This window comes from Bombus impatiens, unplaced genomic scaffold, assembly GCF_000188095.3.
Source record: "Bombus impatiens unplaced genomic scaffold, BIMP_2.2 scf_0830, whole genome shotgun sequence".
Lineage (NCBI taxonomy): Eukaryota > Metazoa > Arthropoda > Insecta > Hymenoptera > Apidae > Bombus > Bombus impatiens.
This window is the reverse complement of record NT_177249.1, coordinates 323,741-342,716: the sequence shown is the minus strand read 5'-3', so window position 1 is coordinate 342,716 and position 18,976 is coordinate 323,741. Positions and strand designations below refer to the sequence as shown.

The following is an 18,976-nucleotide window of genomic DNA, read 5'->3' as shown; positions in this document are numbered from 1 at the left end:
GTAGCCTTCACCTCCAGTTTTTAGCTGTAGTTTAGCTCAGCTCTAGCTAGCGGTATTTATTAGTAGAATAAACTTTTTGGATGCCTGATATGTATCTTTTACGTTTCTCTGCTTGTGTTTTGTCGTTGCTGATTATACTCCGAGACCCTACATGGATGTTAAGACCAGGAGAAGGAGACTGAAAGGGAGGTGAGAAGCGATAGAGCCAAAGAGAATGTACAATACAGATCACAGAGCTATCCTGTGGAAGGATGAGCGTCGATAAGGAATATGCTGTAAACCAAGTTAATTCTGTGGTACCATGGAGGCTGGTATTACAATAAATCTATCTATAATTTTCTCTTTGTTGGAGTTTCATACATTTCGTGAAGACTATACTCGTCGCGAGATTATATTTCGTTCTTTAAAGGATCCTATTTTTATTCAAACAAAGAGATTTTATGGAACACGGCGGACGTTAATGTTTCACAGAGGCTGATGATACCTTTTATTTTTTATCTCAAAAGTGCATTTGGTTAATGAAAAACAGAAAAAAAGGGATTAGAGGAGGAGTTCGAATGAAACATTTTCTCGTTTAAAATTCTTTGCGTATAATTCTCTGTCTCGTTGTATAATACGCAAATCGTTGAATAAAACGACGCAGTGTCGCCGGAGCGTAAAAAAGCCCGCACCCAGCCGAACTGTTTCTCCTGATTTCTCTGTTCTACCAATCGGTGTTCTCCAGCTACGTGACGAATTTACGAGGCTACGGAGTTGTAGTAACACGCTTGTTACAGAAACCCGGTAACCGTACCATAGCAAATTTCCCCGCGAAGCCCGCTGCTTTACTCTGCCAGCGAGTTATTTCGCGAAACTCTCGCGGGCAAAACGATTGACTTGATATTGTAGGAAATATAGCTGTGTAGCGTTGCAGACTTTACAACGCTGCGACACGAATGTCGATGTTGATTTTAGGAAAAAAAAGAAGCTTGGCCTGGTAACAAGCTGAGCAACGAGATAGTTTCTCGATTTTATATCGAAGGTACTGTTATCAATTCCATACCGTCGTTAATTACGATCATGACATTTGAAAATGATTTATATAACGCATACAGTGTGTATTATTAAAGTAATTTGTTCTTCATTTATCTATATTTAACAATATATATTTTTTCTCCTACATGTGCTATCTTTTAAGTATCAAAATGTCAATCCCGTGAATAAATTGTTAGCTATTGTTTATCAAATTTATTATTGCATCCTGTATTCCAAATTTATAATCATTTCTTGAAAAAGAAATGGTCGGGAGAGATGCAAAACGAGATATACCCTTGTTAATTATAATTACAGCGACTACGAAAAAGTACTTGTACGCCGCATGCTATTTATTACCACATTTACATACCAACTACATAATTAGATCAAACTATATAAAATTTCGTATCACCTAGTATACGACTTGCATACAATTACGAAAATCTGATTCCATGAAACCTGATACGACAACAGAACCTGATAAAAGAAACGCTTGCTTCAAACCTACTCTTTGTAACCACCATCTACTAACGAACTCTTAATTACCACAACCGTTTCTTCGTGCATGCTCTCCTACTGTCACTCGTTCGTGCCAATCTATATAGCCTGCCCTTATACATCAAATTCCAACGTAAATAAATAAATAAGTAAATGCGTTGGGGGGAAAAAGATAGTAATCCCTGGGCGTGCGTTCAATTCCCGGAAGCTGACGAAAGGCTGCGGACGCTTAGGACACGTCGAACAGGTCCCAGTTGGAACGATGAGATCGGCCAGGATTACAGGGGAAGCTTGCATCAGCGTTAAAAGCTAATGGACCAACGTCCTTTGAAGGGAGAGTCAAGGCTGGTAGACAGCGGCCGTTTAGCCGATGCTCCCCAGAGACATTCTTGCAGAGAGGGTGTGCACTGGGCCGTTCGTAAAAAGATTACCTCGGCGATGAGTAGCACGCCGGTAACAATTAACGTTCGACACGACAAGAGACGATGTAAGCAAGAGAAAGAAACGTACATACCGCTGATGAAGGAAAAGAGATTGGAAGGGAACTAATCGATATATAGAGGAAATCGGAGAAAGCGCTTAAAGAGGACTTTGTTGGAAATTCGACCTTGTTCAACGAGTCGGGGAATTAACTTCCTTTCCAATGAAGTCTACAGGAATTTCCATCCCCTTGCTGCCGCTTCCTCTATGATTTTCTCTTTCTATTTATCCCAGCTTTCATCGTGCCCTTTTTCACTAATACCCGCGGAGAAAGGATCTATGAAAAGCCGTGAAACGTGTTAGGTACCGGACCTAGAAACTGACTGAATTTGCTTTTTCACATGGAAATTAGGAACAGCGAACCATTTCGGTCGCGTAATAAAAATCTTCGTGTAACATACGAGCAGCTGATGAAATTTTTATGTCTGTAGAACTCCCTCGGGCAACTGCGATTCTTCGTCTTTCTTTTTCTTTTTTCCTTGAAAAAACGATTAAAAGAATTTGGTGAAATTCCAGGTCGGCGATGCATCAAAAGCTTAAGGGACGTGCCGCGTGTCAGTGTACAGAATTCTTCGCGGCGCGCGGCGCCGGAACCAGAAAATGATTACGCGCCCGCAAGAAAATTGAATTCACCGCGATGGAAGCTCGGCTAAATGAAAAGCTTCTGAAATAACAAGGAACGAGTATAATTTCTTGAAGGGCGAATCCCCGAGGAAACGAGACGCGCCTTTGGGGAAAAGGAACGCCAGCGGCGAAAACTCTCCGGCAGGAACAAATCGAGGAAGCGTGCTCGTTCGTGCGTTTGCTCGACTGGCAACGACTCCTCGAACGAGGAAAGTATCGCGGGATCACGCGATCCTGGTTTAACTTCCGGTTACTTTTTCACGATTTAACGTCGTCGAATAGGAGCGCGAATATACGACGCTGTGAAAAGAGGAAGCTGGCGTAAAATCGAAGGAAGTTAAGTTACGTCAACGTATCTGCTCGGCAAATCGCAGATCAAAGATGAACGAAAAACTTTTCCATCGGAGCCAGCATATCCTTGGGTATCACGAATGTCCTCTAGCTACGGAACCTGCCTTTACTGCAGGCAAACTTCACCTAACACCGAGAATTGGAAAACTTAATCGCCAACTCGAACGAGTCTCCGAGATATCTGATCGCGAGACGCGTCTGTCTGTCTTCAATTATCGGTACACGTCCAGCATCCGATTGTTCGCGCTCGTTTCAGATAGTCGAGATTTCGAATCGACGCGAGTAAGAAACGCTGAGCTGTCCGCCTGGAAAGTTTTCGCCTCAGATATTGCATAATCTTAGCCGTAAAACAAAATTACGTATAATTATTCTCTTCGCAATATTGTGATAAGTTGCCTTGACTCGGTGCAAGATCCTCGATACTCTCTTCTTCTTTGGCTTAAATTGCATGGAACGTTATAAAAATATCATCAAATAGCATCATCGTGCTTTTAGAACCTTCAAGCTTATACAAAGAACTTGCAAATTCTTTCACGACACGGACACGGATTATGATTTTGTTCCCTGGTTAAGCAAATACCGGAATATGGTTCCATAATCTCTGGTCTTCTTATTGCAAAACGCATATCAATTCTATCGAGGAAGTTTTGGACGTTTCATTTGTACGTGAAGCGACCTGCCTTGACTTTACAGAGAAATTTAAGCTTAATGTATTCCACTTAAAAACTTACGACATGAACTATCGCGAATTGAACATCGTATCGTTTTATGGTTATTTTAGCTGCTTCAATCGTATGGTATTTCATATATTAAAAAGTATCAAAAATCATCTCGCTTACTTAAACATCAATGAATTTCTATTTTTATCTTATTAATTATTAATACATAGTAATCAAGTTCTATTGAAATATTCGGTTATTATTTGATAATTACGAATTAGCCGTAACTAGACTCAGTTATTAGGTTCCTGGTACTTATAATTACTAACTATAAACTGATTTACTTGCGTAACTTTTCTCTTTTTATACTACTAATAGATATTTCCCGTCAATATAATAAACGAATAAATAAATAATTTTTATGACTCGTATTAGATTTAGATTAAATCTGAATTAAGTGACGAATAAGGAGATAATTACAATTTATAAGGAATTTTATAACACGATTAATAGTAATTGAGAAAATTTCGGTCATAATACTAAAACACGCAATTGTATGTGTCAATCATAGTCGCATTGCCCACGAAATAAAAGCTCAGCTGCAAGATCAATGAAATCGATGATACGTCTGTGTATCTGTATAACTACCGCGTCAAATTCTAAAGAAACGCGATGAAGAGAAGATAAAAAATTATTCCGACTGTCGAAACTGGGGAAAGTCAAGGGCCGCGAGGAACAGAAGCGTATCCATATTCGCGTCATCGAATCAGAATGAGAAAGATTGGAAGGAAGAACCGGCGATAAGAAAGAGAACGTCGAACGGCGACTTGATTGGAACAGGTCTGCTGTTAAGATGAATCACCGCGCGTCGGTCAGAATGTTCTGTCCCTTGAAAAAAGTGAGAAAAAACGGAGAAAGACGAAGAGGATGTAGGGAAGAGAAAACGTGAAACTGAAAGGATCTCAGTAATTTGCAAGGGAATAAGGAAGGGAACGAGGGAAGAGAAATCGCCTCGAATCGAAAGAATTTCGGTGCTTGGCGTAAAAAAGGCGACGAGGGAGAAAAAGAATGGCAAAGGGGAATGAATGCATGTTTCGCTGGATGGACAGCAGGTCCTTTGGTGTTTGAAAGGCAAATGAGATTGGAAAAGCAATTAGTTAAATTCGAGAACGGGCACAAAGTGATAAAGAAACGCGAAAGGCAAGGGAATAGTTGAAAAAAGGCAGGCCGGTGAAAAATAGGACTTGAACGAGTTGCGAGTTTCGCTTTGCCGCGTCAAAAGTGTAGCTAATTCTATGAGCCGTGCGCGCGTGCAAGTAGCCGAGCCATGCAACTTTTCAGACTTTGAACGCGCAACTTCCGCCCTTGCGTGGAAATGCGCTTTTCGAACGAGGAAATTAATTATAACTTCTATTAATCGACGTTGGTGGAAGAAGAATTCTCTACGCTCGTACCATTAAAAAAGGTAATCTCGAGAACCGTTTATATAATCGCGATACAAAGCGAAATAAACGATGAAATAGAAAAGAAAGAGCGCGCGAAACGTATCTCGCGTCTTTCGTCCACCGAAAGGACATTTTTCGACAACTTTTTCTCGCGGTATTCCCTCTTCGAATTACGATGATACGGTGATTACGGTGGATCGTAAATTCCTAGCTAACCGAAGCTCTCGAGCTCGTGAACCGGCCATGTTTATCCTACGTGCGTAAAAGCGTAATTGTGGAGGAAGATTCGAGGCGAGCGGTAGGGGATAGTTTGATCAGTTTATGCGAGACGAGCCGTTTTCTCACGGTGTTTACGTCGGATGATGCAACGGTGTCCAACGAGCTGTGCGGTTTACTCCCCTCATGTACACACCCCATGTATATTCCCCTAACGGAAAGCTCCGCTCGGTATGTCCGATAGAACGATCGCCGCGGGGTTTCAACCTCTTTCCTGTGTTTGAGCAAAGAATTTTCTTGACTCGCAGATTCCAACTTTACCCATAATTTACGAGAGACAGCGCTTCGTCCGCAGGTACTCCCTTGCTAAGATTTTAATCGTCGTTTATCCTATTATTCGCTGTTGCGTACACACGATAGCCACGTAACTATGTAATTACAGAGAATTCCTATTTGTTGATACACTGTAGTGAGAAAACGAAGATTATAAGGATAACAGTCGTTAAAAAAAATATTAAGAAAATATGAGTCAGAATTTTTTCCTTCGGATCAAATCTGCCCCCTAACACTCTCCAAGTCAAAGACGCGTGACGAGTGTTCCACGGAGTGTGATGTTTCTTCGTTTAGAAAACGAAAATTTATTTCTCGATACAAAATGTCAGAATTTCAGATTTTCTCATAGATTTTGTTCTATAATTCTACGTTACATCATATTCTGCGTTGTTTCCAACTTTTACTTATAATTTTAAGCAAAATGTGAAGAGTAAAAAATGAGAAGTACGCTGTGCACCTAAATTCCTTACAATTACCGTAAAACTCGAGAAGTTTTAATTCCAACCAATACGATGTTACCAGTGTTACATAGAGGGCATTCACAGGAGCATACGAAAAAAATATGAAATTCGAAATTCGTTAAAAACTGACGTTTCCTGTTTCTGCCGCGTACCCTTCACATAATGATCGTCGAGCGACAATCCAGCACAAAATTCAAAAACAGAATGTTGGCATGAAGTTACGCGTTTGTAAAGTGAATTTAGTGGGTCACGAAAAAATACAAGTATGTTCATTGTTCTGTCAGGACAAAAGAATCGTGTACACACGAGGAAGGGTTCTAGCGTGGAACGCAAGAATAAAAGCCGTGGAGAGTCGCGAGTTAACGGATCGACGATCATGGAGAACGCAGAAGAAGGATTCCGCCGGGGATTTCGACAGCGCCGAGGAAAACATCGGTTTATCTCCGATAAAATTCAATCGACCTTTGTTCCTCCCCGACGACTGGCAGCCGGTGCGCGTCTCAAACGACACGATAAAATCGTAGCGAGTCGAAAGAACTTTTCTCGAACCGTTAACCCTTTGCTGCTCTATTTTGCTTTATTCGTATGCCGGCTCGATGCTTCAGTTCGATTTACGAGCTGAAGATGAATTGAGACATCAACCGAGCCGACCGCCTCTTCCAATGGCCGACACGCGACTGACTTATACTACTTGGCTTCCGCTAGTTCCCAATTTTTTCAACAGCATCGTGTATCTTTCGAGATTATCGCGAACTGTGAATGTCTAGATAGAATCTGGATAAAGAAAGGCAAAGTCTGATTCGTGGAAAATTTATTCTCGGTGATGAACAATTAATAGATTATTGGTTACGATAACGATTCCTTGGAGAATTTTGACAGAGACAGGAGATTAATCGCATATGATGAATAATCAATGGTTTATCCAGTACCTTAGTGACAAATAATAAATAACTACCTGTACAATGCTCATAGTATAATTTAAATGAATGTTACGTTTCAAATGACTTGTAACTCGCTGATTCCTTCGACGATTTTAGTCTCTGGTAAAAAAAATGATAGCTCAGACCAGGTATCGCGTCTGGTATCCTTGATTAAGCGATGGTCAACGTTATAATTAACAGAGTCTCGGATTTTGTTCTTCTCGTCAACTTTTCCAACCTCTCAGAAATCGTAAAACGTCCGCGTAATCTTCGTAAAAAATTCCGTATAACGTCCGCGGAGTTAACAACGAGGATACGTCGAGAAATGAAACGATTAAAAGATGTCGATAAGATGGAAAAAAAGTAGGACGAACCGCTTTGTTCGACGGCTCGATCCCTTTACCAACGTTCCCTTCTGGTCTGTTCGCGTTTTTTCGACGAGAATTCGCAGGAAACGAAGCGTTCATCGACAAATGCTCTTCCACGATCTTTATCGGGGATCATTGCGGACGAAAACCGGGATTAACGATGGACAGGAGAGTTTTAACAACCGCGTTGGTCTCTTCTACAGCGGCCGCTTTCGTGTAATTTTTAAGAAACACGCCTCTCACTAGAGAGATAACGAATGATGGAAGATGCTTAAGTCTGAGTTAAACGACGAGTTCAGGAAGAAGAAACGACCTCGAAACAATCGCCCAAGGCTGCCTTTGTTCCGGCTGCCTTGGCCAAATGTCAGATTCAAGGGTTCTCGAGAGAAACCTGGACGATCGAGCGAGACAAAGACGAACATTGCCAAGGACTACGCGACGTTGACACGCTCGACCGTGAGGAGGTCGACAGATCGATATGTGGCTTGAGCTGTAAATACACGGCTCTTTACAAAACCGGGCCAAACGACAGTTTTCTTCGCGACGACTCTGACACGCTTCCGCCTCGGTTCTTTCAGCATTCAGCAACGAGAAAATTCCTTTGATGATTAAATGTGGGAACGTACCTCCTACTAGAGCGGACTTGTCCGTGTAATGTCACGGTCGAATCTCGTTAACGAGCCTTGCTCCGCTTCTTCCTCCTCTTCTTCTTCTTCTTCTACTTCTCCACAATTATTCTTGGACTCTGAAGATGTTCTACAGTAGCAGAGGTAGTTATTACCCTTTTAACACTGGTTGTTTCGTTCTGCTACGAGACCATTTAATTATTGTAATGTCTCTTCCTAATGTTTTAGATACCGTAGTATCGTGATCCTTAGTGAGCGTGCGGAAACAGTAACTGAGAATACGTTAATAAGTAAGAATCGATTCGGACAATGCGAACTAGATTTCACGATGCCACGTAAAAATTTGACTGCGTACACGAAATCTTTAAATAAGCAACATGTTAAAACAATTGGTACGAACATTATTACAGATATTATCATTGAAATTCTTTAATATATTAACATATATAAATAAATATAATATAAATTTATTAATATATATATATAATTTAATTAATATAAATATGCAACTCCTAAAGAGGAATTCTTACTTTAATGACAGTGAATATATTAATTAAGTAGTTATAAATTGTTGTCTCTAAGAAGACCACGAACGTACTTTACCATATTACTCCAGCGAAACTAGCCTGAAACTTTGAAACAGTGCCAAAGACTCGTAACTTGGAATCATAAACCTTGGCTCTACTTTTAACGTTCATAATCGAGATCGTAGTATCGAAGGATTATGACGGAAGTAAACGATAAAGTTGCAAGTTACCTAGCTGCTCTAAGAAGGAGGAAACGCATCGAATTCGACTCGTCGTAGCCGGTCGACGGCGATCGATAGAAAGAGACGGCGGAAAGTTCGTGTCTCGATCCATTACAAAAGGACGCGACGCTCCCTTCGAAGCTTTTAGGATTATCCAGGGGTTGCGCAGACAAGCGAAGTCGTAGCGGTGCGGAGTGCCGGTACGGCAAATCCTTATTACGCCTTTGAGCCGACGAAAATGTTGTTGCACGATATTACAATGCCGCGCTTTCCTATAACTTCGGGTTATCTCGCAGTTTAGTCGGGCTGCAACTTGACGAACCAAAGAGGAACTTCCCTTGGCTCGTCGTTTCCAAGCGTCGAGCTACATCCCGCGGAAATGTACATTCGTTCCGTGTGACGGAACGTCTCGTGAATGAGAAATCAACGTACGTACACGATCCGATCTTGGTATTCTAGATCGGCGGTGCAGTTGGCCGGATTAATCAACAATCTCTAGTATAACCGTAACGATAACGCGGATCGAAATTTTGTAATCTCGGATCACCGTGTATAGACGATTTTATAATTTTTTTGTGATTTTTACCACTTTGCCGAATCTTAACTCTTGGAAGACCGAATTATTTAACTATCGATTGTAGAGACACGTTTCTTTGGATAACTGTGTAAAGAAGATACGAGACTCCAGACCAGTTTTATTCAAAATAAATATATTTATCGTTTAGGCAATTAATAACTCATTAAAGTACACGAAGAAAAATACCGGCCTTCTTAGTTAAAAACTGATGTTTCAGAGGTGAATCTAGCGGCTCTAGCGTTAAGCGATCGATTCGTGGTAAATCAATATAAGCTTGGGCAGCTTCAGCCATTAATACCATAAACTGATACTTTGCATTGAAACATAAATTTAGCCCTTTGTAGTCGCGTCATCTTTGATTAGGACTTTACGTAAAATTGACTAGTTACAAAAACTTACGTTTGCTTGTTTATTCATTAATGATACCATCATATCTGCCAAAAGAATTTCAGCGAGATACTGACTGAGATAAAACTGAACGAAGTCCATGCTTGCCGAGATCGCTTTAACAGGCATGCGATCGGACGAATCGACATTGCGTGGGAAGTGGCAATTTCAGGATTAGATTCGTCCGGCGATTAAAGCACGAGTACTGGCTCGTTTTCCTTTATAACCAACGTGTAATCACGAAGACAACAAAGGATAACGAAAGAAAAACGACACCAAAATACTCGAACAGAGCCAGCCCGAACGAATGGGATAAGGTTCTGACTATATTGTCCTTTCTCGTCGACTTTCAGTATTTTTCTTCCCGATAAATCAAACGTTACGCAAAAAAACGTCCATTCGAAAATACAATAGGAAAAGTGAAGAAATAAGAAATAGGAAAATCGCGGTTGCAAGCCGCAAGAATCCATCTGTAGGTTAAACATTATCCGTGAACAGTCGACATCGTTCCTCTTCAAGGAGATACTTCTTACAGTTTCGAAGATGTTTCACGACGTTGTTCCGTTCTCTAGTGATGAACGAGACAATAGCGGGGATTGTCTGAGGAAGAAAACGTAGAAATGGCTGCTGGATGTTACTTGATGATGTGCTACTGTCGAAAATAATAATAATAGTTCGATATTGTCGAGGAAATTCCTATAGAAAGGAATCGGGAGATCTTATTAAACAGCTCTTGAGAACGCGATAGAAAAATGTTAATTAATTTAATGATCGATCGACGTGCCGGGCATCGCGTAACTAACAATAAGAGAGGGAAAATTCCCGACACAGGAATCGCTTAAATAAACGAACAAGATAGCCATAATAAACGAACAAGATAGCCATAATAAAGGAGATGTTTCTCTCTTCCGCTAAAGTGGCTGGTTTAAAATTATACAATTTTCATAGAAGCTTTCCCGAATATAACGCGATAGTGTGTATAGTTGCGGTTGAAGCTCGAACAGGATGGGAAATCAGTCGATGGCAAGAGTATACGCGCGGATGGAAATTGTTACGAAAGGCGTATCGGATTCTCCTGCCGTTACCGCTCTCGCTATCGTTCTACGAAAATGTACAAGCCGCACGGGTATCTTGAAATGGATATTGCGGTTCCTCCAGCATAAACGCCTTGAATGCTTCGCAAATAAAGGACATAAAAAGTAACGAACCACAATACCGTCAATTAATTTCCATTTTCTCTGGCACTAACGTTACCTATAGAAATCGCGTGTTATTATTCACATTGCAAATGTAGAGGTTCTATAAAACTAATCTCGAGAATAAAACTTCCTGGCGTTAGAATGTGGTGACGATGGTTGAGGCTTTGGTTTCGTTGAAATCATAACCTTATTAAAAATCCATTTGTCAACGTATCAAATTTCTTCTTGGATTCTTCCAACGTGTTTGCAATTTCCATTCGCAAACTTTTTTCCATACTCTTGCATCATTTTACACGTACACGTTCTTTCTTGTACGCCGATGACACCTTTTATCCTTTTTACATGAGATAAACAGGTAATAAATAATATCATGTAATATTTGTGAAAGGAAATTAAATTTATCCGATCGATTTCCATCAGCTTGGATGTCATTCAAAGTTTCACTCGCCAAAGTAAGATTCCTTGGCATTGCGATCGGAAAGCAGACTTTGCCGAATAGAATGGAAGCTCTATATTCCCGTTGCAATTAAGGAACCAACGACCTTTCTAAGTCTCTCGATCATATCGACGAATTAGGTGGTTATCGCGAACCTGCGCTCCCTCGGGTTACCTTGGAAAATAATTACTCCGGCTTAAGTTCTTCGTAGACGACGAGAACGATAATTCCTTTTCTCCACGAATCGAATCTTTATCGAGTATTTTCGATCGATCGTCTGACAATGAGTTAATTATCCGGAACAATAATACCAAGATCGAAAAAGAGCCAAGAAAGAGCTAATCGAATTTTTTCGCTTATCAGTCCGGCCGAAAGAGAAATGCATGCCGACGCGCCTCAATGCGCTGCTTTGCAAATCTAATTTCATTTGCCGGTTTACTTCTTCGGGGGACAGTTTCCCCGGTATCCATGGGATAGAAGCAACGCTTGGGATTTTCGCTCGAGACAGAAACCCCTCGGCTAAGAGATTAAAACCGGGCTTCACCGCGGATCCTCGCCGTCTTAAGGCGGTTCGATATCCGAAGGCCGGTGTAAAATCCGCACACCAATTACGCCGAATCGAATTCCAAGCTGTCTCTTCTTTCAACAACTCGAAACTAGGCGAAAAAGGTTATTAGCATGAATCCAGTCGGAAACAGATGGAACGTTTGCCAAGGTTTTTTATACCTTGGGATAAATCAGCTACTCGGTTGCTTTTCAAAAGGGAGGGGTTTTTTTAAGAGTTAGCGAGAGAAAAAAATCATCTATCAGATATCAGGGTAGTTTTTGAAATATTTTTGCTCGACATTCGATGCATCTGGATTATAGGAATAGAAGTTTTGCCCATATTTTCTTCTTTCTTTTTTCTCTTTTTCTTTTGGCTCTGATGGATTTCCATGCTGGTCGCGTGGCTGAAATTACGAGACGTGTAAACGCAATAAATTCGCATCAACGAGCCGGAGAAATAAGAGTGAATCAAGAGAACTCATTCAGTTATTCTTGGCGGGCTTCGTCGATAAATTTACCCCGTTCGGACGTTTAATCCTCCGAGCCCGATAATTCACGGGGAAACAGTTTCCGAGCTATGAGCTTCCAATTTTCTTGAAACTTCCCGACCAACGATCCTGCACTTTAAAATTCTATCCTCCAGACACCGACGCGTAACGCCTTTGTCGAAACTCGTTTCTCGTTTCACCCTTCCGTGAGCTATCCGAAAGTTATAGCTGCCCTTATTGTCGAATCTATACAACGTACTGTAATAAAACACGTTGTTTAGTATGGCAGCTTGGAATCACAGCGTTCCTATCGAATATTGATGGAAGTAACGCAAAGAGAATACGCGATATCGACGCTCGAGGAAAACACGGTAAAAATATCCTTAGGTGAGGCTATAAACAAAAAAAAAAGAGAGAGAAAACTTCAATTTCTACGGGCCGATTTGGCACCGGGATAGAAAAGGCAAAGCAAGCCACAAACGGTAAACCGAAAGGTGAACAGAGCACGAGCGTGTTTCGAACATAACAGATCGTTCGGTCGCGTCCAGAAAGCCGAGCTCTGGGTCCGATATCCGTTGAAAACTTCTCATCGTACGCGTTTACAAAACCGCAGTTACTAGATTTCACATCGACCCGGCAATTGCGTAAAGAACAAAAAAAAAAAAAAAAGAAAAAACATTTCGACGTTTCGATGTTTCAACGTTTCGCTCGGCTCGCTCGAAACGAAGCACAAAACCGATTACACGTGCGTATCGAATGTCGTGAAAAATACGTTTTCAGGGCTTTATGAAAATCGATCGTTGAACCAAAACCGATCCGGAAACGAAAAAATAGCCGAATGTGTATTTCAATTTGTGGATTTAAAAGATAAATTTTTCTCTTATCGTGTTTATTCATTGAAGAGAGACGAGTCAACGATTATAGGAGGAACGAAAGCACTAACGGGAAAAAAGACAAAGATGGCCGGAGATGAATAGGAGTAAACGAGAAGGGAGCAAAATACGGAAAAATGGTTTTCGATCCGACGCGTTCGTAAATATTTGCAGGACCGTCGAGAGCCAGCCTGGATGCAACTGAACCAATACTGTCGTCGAACGGGTTGGGTCGAGGCTTTCTCGATGATCGATTTGTTTCAAGGAACATGGACGAGGATGGAGGATCAGGAGGTTCGATGACGTAATTTTTGAACGTCGAAACCGATTAACTACTATCAGCACTAGCGAAATCGTGCGATGATGCAGCGATCCGGTAATCCGATTAACAGGGATCAATTGCACGAAGTGCATTTTATTATCCAATTGCACTGCTTCGTAGCTGAATTAACGTTCTCCCATTACGAGCAACATTTTTTCAGACAAAAATTTTGGTTTCGTTTTCGAATCGTCCCCTTCAAAGTACCAGTTTTAATCAACGAAAGTACCGAACTAGCTCGAAACTGGTACGTTTACTTTGATGTTACTGCAAGTTTATTCAAGTATGGCCAAAAACGGATACAAACGGGAAAAGTATCACCATTGGATAGCATTAGCCGGAACGAAGCGAAGCAGATTTCAAACGCTTGAAACTGGTCGGTATATTACGAGCTCGAGTGATAGAAAGCAATACCTGATACGCCTAGACTGGCTTAATACGAATCTTAATTAATATCGGAAACGATCTGCTGCGAAGCCGTAGGGGAAATTCGCGGTAGCTACGGATTCGTGCGGCAACCAATGGCGCGCATCTTACAGCAACATTGCTCACACGCGATCGTCATTTACATCAGTTACCGAAGTAATTAAATTCCACGGAAATCTCGTCGTGTTCTCTGTGTCGATGCTAAGTTTCAGATCCGAAGGAAATGCGTACTATGCCATGAAATGCGGGGATAACCAAACATCCGTCCAAACTCCATTTTCTAATGCCTGCCGTGATGCCTTCTTAAATGCGATCTTCTCTGGGTATCATAGACGAAATCCATCCTCGATTTCACACTTCTATCCCCGTTATATTTAGGATACGATTACCGTACTTGGATATTTTCTGTATTTTTTGCAGTATTATACGAACCTTATGTATTTTTGAAATTTTCAATAAATGCATAAACGTCCATGGATTCGTTGGAAAGTTGGAAAATTTGGAAATCACCAGAAATATTCGCGAAATGTAAGACTAGATATATCGAGTTGCAAACTATCTTGTAACTATTTTAGAATTTCGTGTGTTCGATGGAGATCCAAAGTGTAAGTGAACTCGGAAATCTACATAAAAGTTCCAAGTGTAAAACTTGAGAGTGACCATCAAATAAGCTTTATAGCTCACTCGATCAATCAATCGCAAAACTTCTCGCTTCAGTCCCTAACTATTTCAAGTTTGCAGCAAGCTGAAAGATCTAGAAAGTTGCTCATCTACGAGAAGACTCGGGTTCGCTCATCTTCTGGAAGATTATCGCGTTAACGTTGACGGTCTCGGGTGATGAACAATGAAAAAACGTTCCAGAGAAGCGGAGGATCGTTTTCCTTCACGGTTCGTTGTTCGCTGAAACGAGATCAAACATTCAACAAGTAAACGGTTCGATCGATCGATCTCAACTTCTGCTGCAGGATTTCGTGGCCCCGAACCCTCGCAGCGTTCTAAGTCAAACACCCAGACGAAGTTCGTTTAAGACGGATACGTCAAGATTAATTATGAGCAGTTTGGCAAATATAAAGATTTCGAGCTGATCAGAAGTAGAGGCAGAAGTTGCGACGAAACTCGTCGAATTTGCCGTGAAACTCGGCCGAAACTTCTTGTCCTCGGTAAAACTAGTATAACTCTGTAATCCGGCGAAGGCTTCGTTTTGCGATATTTACCAATGCAACTTGCACCAAGAGCTAAGTAAATCGCTGCGATGCGAATTTAATTGACCGAATTCACTAATCCCGTCCACGAGTCCGCTTCGTTGGAAGATTTATGCGAAACGGGGACAACGTCTTCCTTATTCCCTCTCGAAACACTTTAATCCCCGTTCGAATGGACGCGACGGAACGTATAGCGTGAAAGAATGTCGAGAGCGTAGCTAACCAGAGTAAAGGGGTAAGAAAAATGTAAATTTATTCCTTCTCGTCGCGGAGGACAAGCAAGAAGCATTTTCGGGTCGCGAAACTATATGTATAGAAAATCCTAGCTTCGAAAGAGGGCTCTGCTACTTTGCAACGTTAACGAAGAGCGCTCCGTGTCCCGTAACTTAAGAGACTGATAATGAGGCCTGTTGTTCACGAAAGTCTGGCGACGTCTAAGTACCCGCTGAAAATACACTCGCCGAATGCACCCTTTCTCCCACCTCCCTCCTATCCATTCTATGGGGAACGTGGAAAGCTTTCTTCGAAATCTTCTTTCATTGTTACCCGCCAATCCTCTATCCATTCTTTTATTCGAATAAAAAAGGAAACCGCCTTCAAACTTTCAACCTTTAAGTACGTAGACTATGGCCAAGTTTATTATCCGATAAGGAAAGCACAGGATGCTGTAAAAGTATTTAATTAAATATCTTGAATATTAATCTGATCGAGTTGCAACTCTATTATTCCATCGTTCGATGACGAGAACATATCGCTCCAGGAGTAACGCTCGAGATAAGCAGATCTATATTTTAGAGATAGATCGCATTTATTGGATTTTCCAAGATCCCAAAGATGCTCCCTAGTTTCCTCAGACGAAAGAGACGAAAATTAAAAGAGGAGGATAGAACGAAGGCAGAATTACTCTGTAGGTTCCAAACCATATGTCAATCATCATTTCCATTTTCAAATACATACGTATGGATAATATCTCTGTTATTCGATATCGAAAATACCATTCCCCTAGAACATCGGAGATCTAATTAAGCAAATAGATGTTTAGTCGTTTAATCAGACTCGTTGAATTACCAAATTCACGTGTCCAGAAGTGGTTTCCAAGTTGTTAAAACAAGAGGAACGAAACTAAAAGAGGGGATTGGAACGAAGACGAAAGTGGTTTCCAGGGCCCCGAGACGTGTCAACTGCGAGACCCGGCTCGATAATTATCTGGAACGAGTAAGGGTTGAACAGCGTCAGTTCGTTAAATCCAGCGTGTACGCAAGAGTGGAGGAGGGTCGAGGGTGCACGTGCAACGCGGCGTTACCACCGGGGTTGTAGCCAAGTTGCGAGAGGAGAGGACTCGGTCTGGCCTACCTCCGTTCGCCTCCTCTTTGTCGAGCAAATTACGTCCCGAGCAGGCCTCGCCTCACCTCGCTTCGCCTCTCGCTGTTTACACAGAAGGCACGAGTCGACAATGAAAGAAACCGAGCGGAAAGGGGTGTACATACATTACGAGTTAAGGGGTCAAGTTGGAGTACCGTTTTCGGCAAGCGAGTGTGTGCTTCTACGGCGGATCAACTCGAAAAACGCAACCACTTGAATGAATAATCGAGAGTTTATCAGATCGATTAGGGAAAAATTGAGTCGTTAGTGCGACAATGGAGAACGCGAAAATGATTTTCAAAAGAAAATATCGTGTCCGGTGATTCGATCTAAGAATGTAAGTTTTTGGGGGAATCGCTGGTCGGAGGACAAGCGAGTGTAGATAGTACGCTTTCACTGAGCTTGAAAAATGTAACGATTTATTGAAAGGTATTGAGAATTTATTATGCAGATTTTGAAGAAACGAAATTGTTGGTACAATAGCAGAAAACGCGAACGATTTCCGGAGGAAAATATTTTGCAGTATCAATCTAAAAATGTAAATTTCTCGCGAATCCCTCGAGCACGATTTAATATTTCACGCTTGTAAAATTTATTGCGCACGTAACTTTACAATGAAGGTATTGCTACGAATATATCTGTCAGAGGTGAAATTACTTCATATATTCGTTTTTCGTGCGATGATTAATTTCGGAGTACTGGATACTTTATCTCATAGTACGTTAATTCGCACGTTATTACATGTAATCGTGTGGCAGATATTCTGCTCTGTTTAATATCTTTTCATATTTGATTTTACAATGTCTTTCGTAGATATATTAATTCACTATTTTAGTTGGGATTTTTTCGTCACCCGTTATATGTATGTACATATGTTGCACCACACGAGGTCTCTCCTTCAAGACTCGGTTATACTTCTCTGTGTCCTATTCACTTGGCAAATAAACACGTGGCTAGTCCAGTTAAATACAATCAGTGCTGTGAATAACCTTGCAACTATAGCGACATAATTATGCGGTGAACAGTTAACGTGAACAAAATGTTACTCGAGCACGTTACCGCGTATACACCGAATAATATTGAAAAGAGTTTGTTCCAGCTAGCATAAATCATTGTTCATGCGAATTACGTTCGCACCATGGGAGCAATAATTTGTGGCTGTGCCATTAAAATCCACGTCGATAGACTGAAAACGAGAGCACAGCGTTTTCGAGTACGACGGAATTTCTGTCGACGTGTCTAACAAGTTCTCCAAACGAAAAAGGACAAAACGTGCTCTCGTCTTGTTGTTACGACCGAAACATCGGAAAACCATTCGACACTGTGTACAACTAAAGTCAAAGATGTTGCTTTATCAACAGCCTTCGTTGGAAGAATCAAGCGAAAACGTCCACATGACTCAGGATTCTAAAGCTGAAAGACTGAACGACGAACATTCCTAAGGCTGAAAAAATAACACGTGAGAATATAACTTACCAGAGGCGAAAACGAGGGCGATCAGCAAGCAAACGATCGAAATGGAAAAGGCACCACGTCGATCCATGCTTCTTTGGTACAAAATGCAGCACGTTGGAACTCGATCACTTCATCGCCACTCCGTAGAAAACTGTTCGAAACAAGGAGATATACACGCGCACACGTGAACAGAATACGAGAATATCACGAGCAGTGCGCGATAACGAAGGGAAAAGCTCACGCGAACGTAGAAGCGTGATGGTCGAGCGCTTACTGACAGGCGACAGGTCTCCGTGGCTTTCGCGTGCTCCCTCCACCTGATCCCCACTCCGACCAATCACGACTCCCTCTCCGACTCGTTTCCTCGGCCTGAAACGCGCGTAAGTTCGTCCTCGTCCGACCAAATACGTGTTTTCTCTACTGAAACTAGCGGCGTGGTCTATCGCGCCGCTGCTCTCAGCCGCCGATGGCGCTATTTCTATCGTGAAACGGGAACTTTCGAAATTAGAAAGTAATTAAGCGTAATTATTAATACCGTATGCTTTGTATCTCGGGATTGTTAGCCGAACATTAAATTAAGGAAATACACCGGGCGATGCATCCACGCGAGAATTATGGGCTTTTTTCCCCGCGAGTAACGAGCGATTCGAAAGTGGAGGCGGAAAGGAAAGTTTAACGTTATATCGGTCAGCTAATCTCCGTTGGAATGCGCGCTTTCAGCGGTTAACCTGCGATAGTTGAAAATTGTTTGAATAACCGTGATTTAAATTCGCGTTATTATATTTTAAACACTCCGCGGTGAAATTTTTACTTTACGCGACAGCAATATCGTGTCGAATTCGAGAGCATTCTTATTAGCCGTGAAACGATCGACGTGATATAAAATTGCATCTCGATGTTAAATGAACTAACTGCCGCAAATATACCGCTATTCGAATGAAGATTGATACAAAGCTTGCGGATA

General features: G+C 41.5%; 1 protein-coding gene across 3 annotated transcripts in view; it reads right to left on the bottom strand.

The window, feature by feature from the left end:
• Positions 1–18,305, bottom strand: part of LOC100746830 — a 171,080-nt gene extending 152,775 nt beyond the window's left edge. For all 3 annotated transcript variants that reach the window (XM_003492721.4, XM_012390637.3, XM_012390638.3), the window contains exon 1: positions 18,034–18,305. In XM_003492721.4, coding sequence (XP_003492769.1) covers positions 18,034–18,100 — 67 coding nt within the window. In that variant the 5' untranslated portion in view covers positions 18,101–18,305. The remainder of the gene's footprint in view (positions 1–18,033) is intronic.
• Between the last annotated feature and the right edge of the window lie 671 nt (positions 18,306–18,976).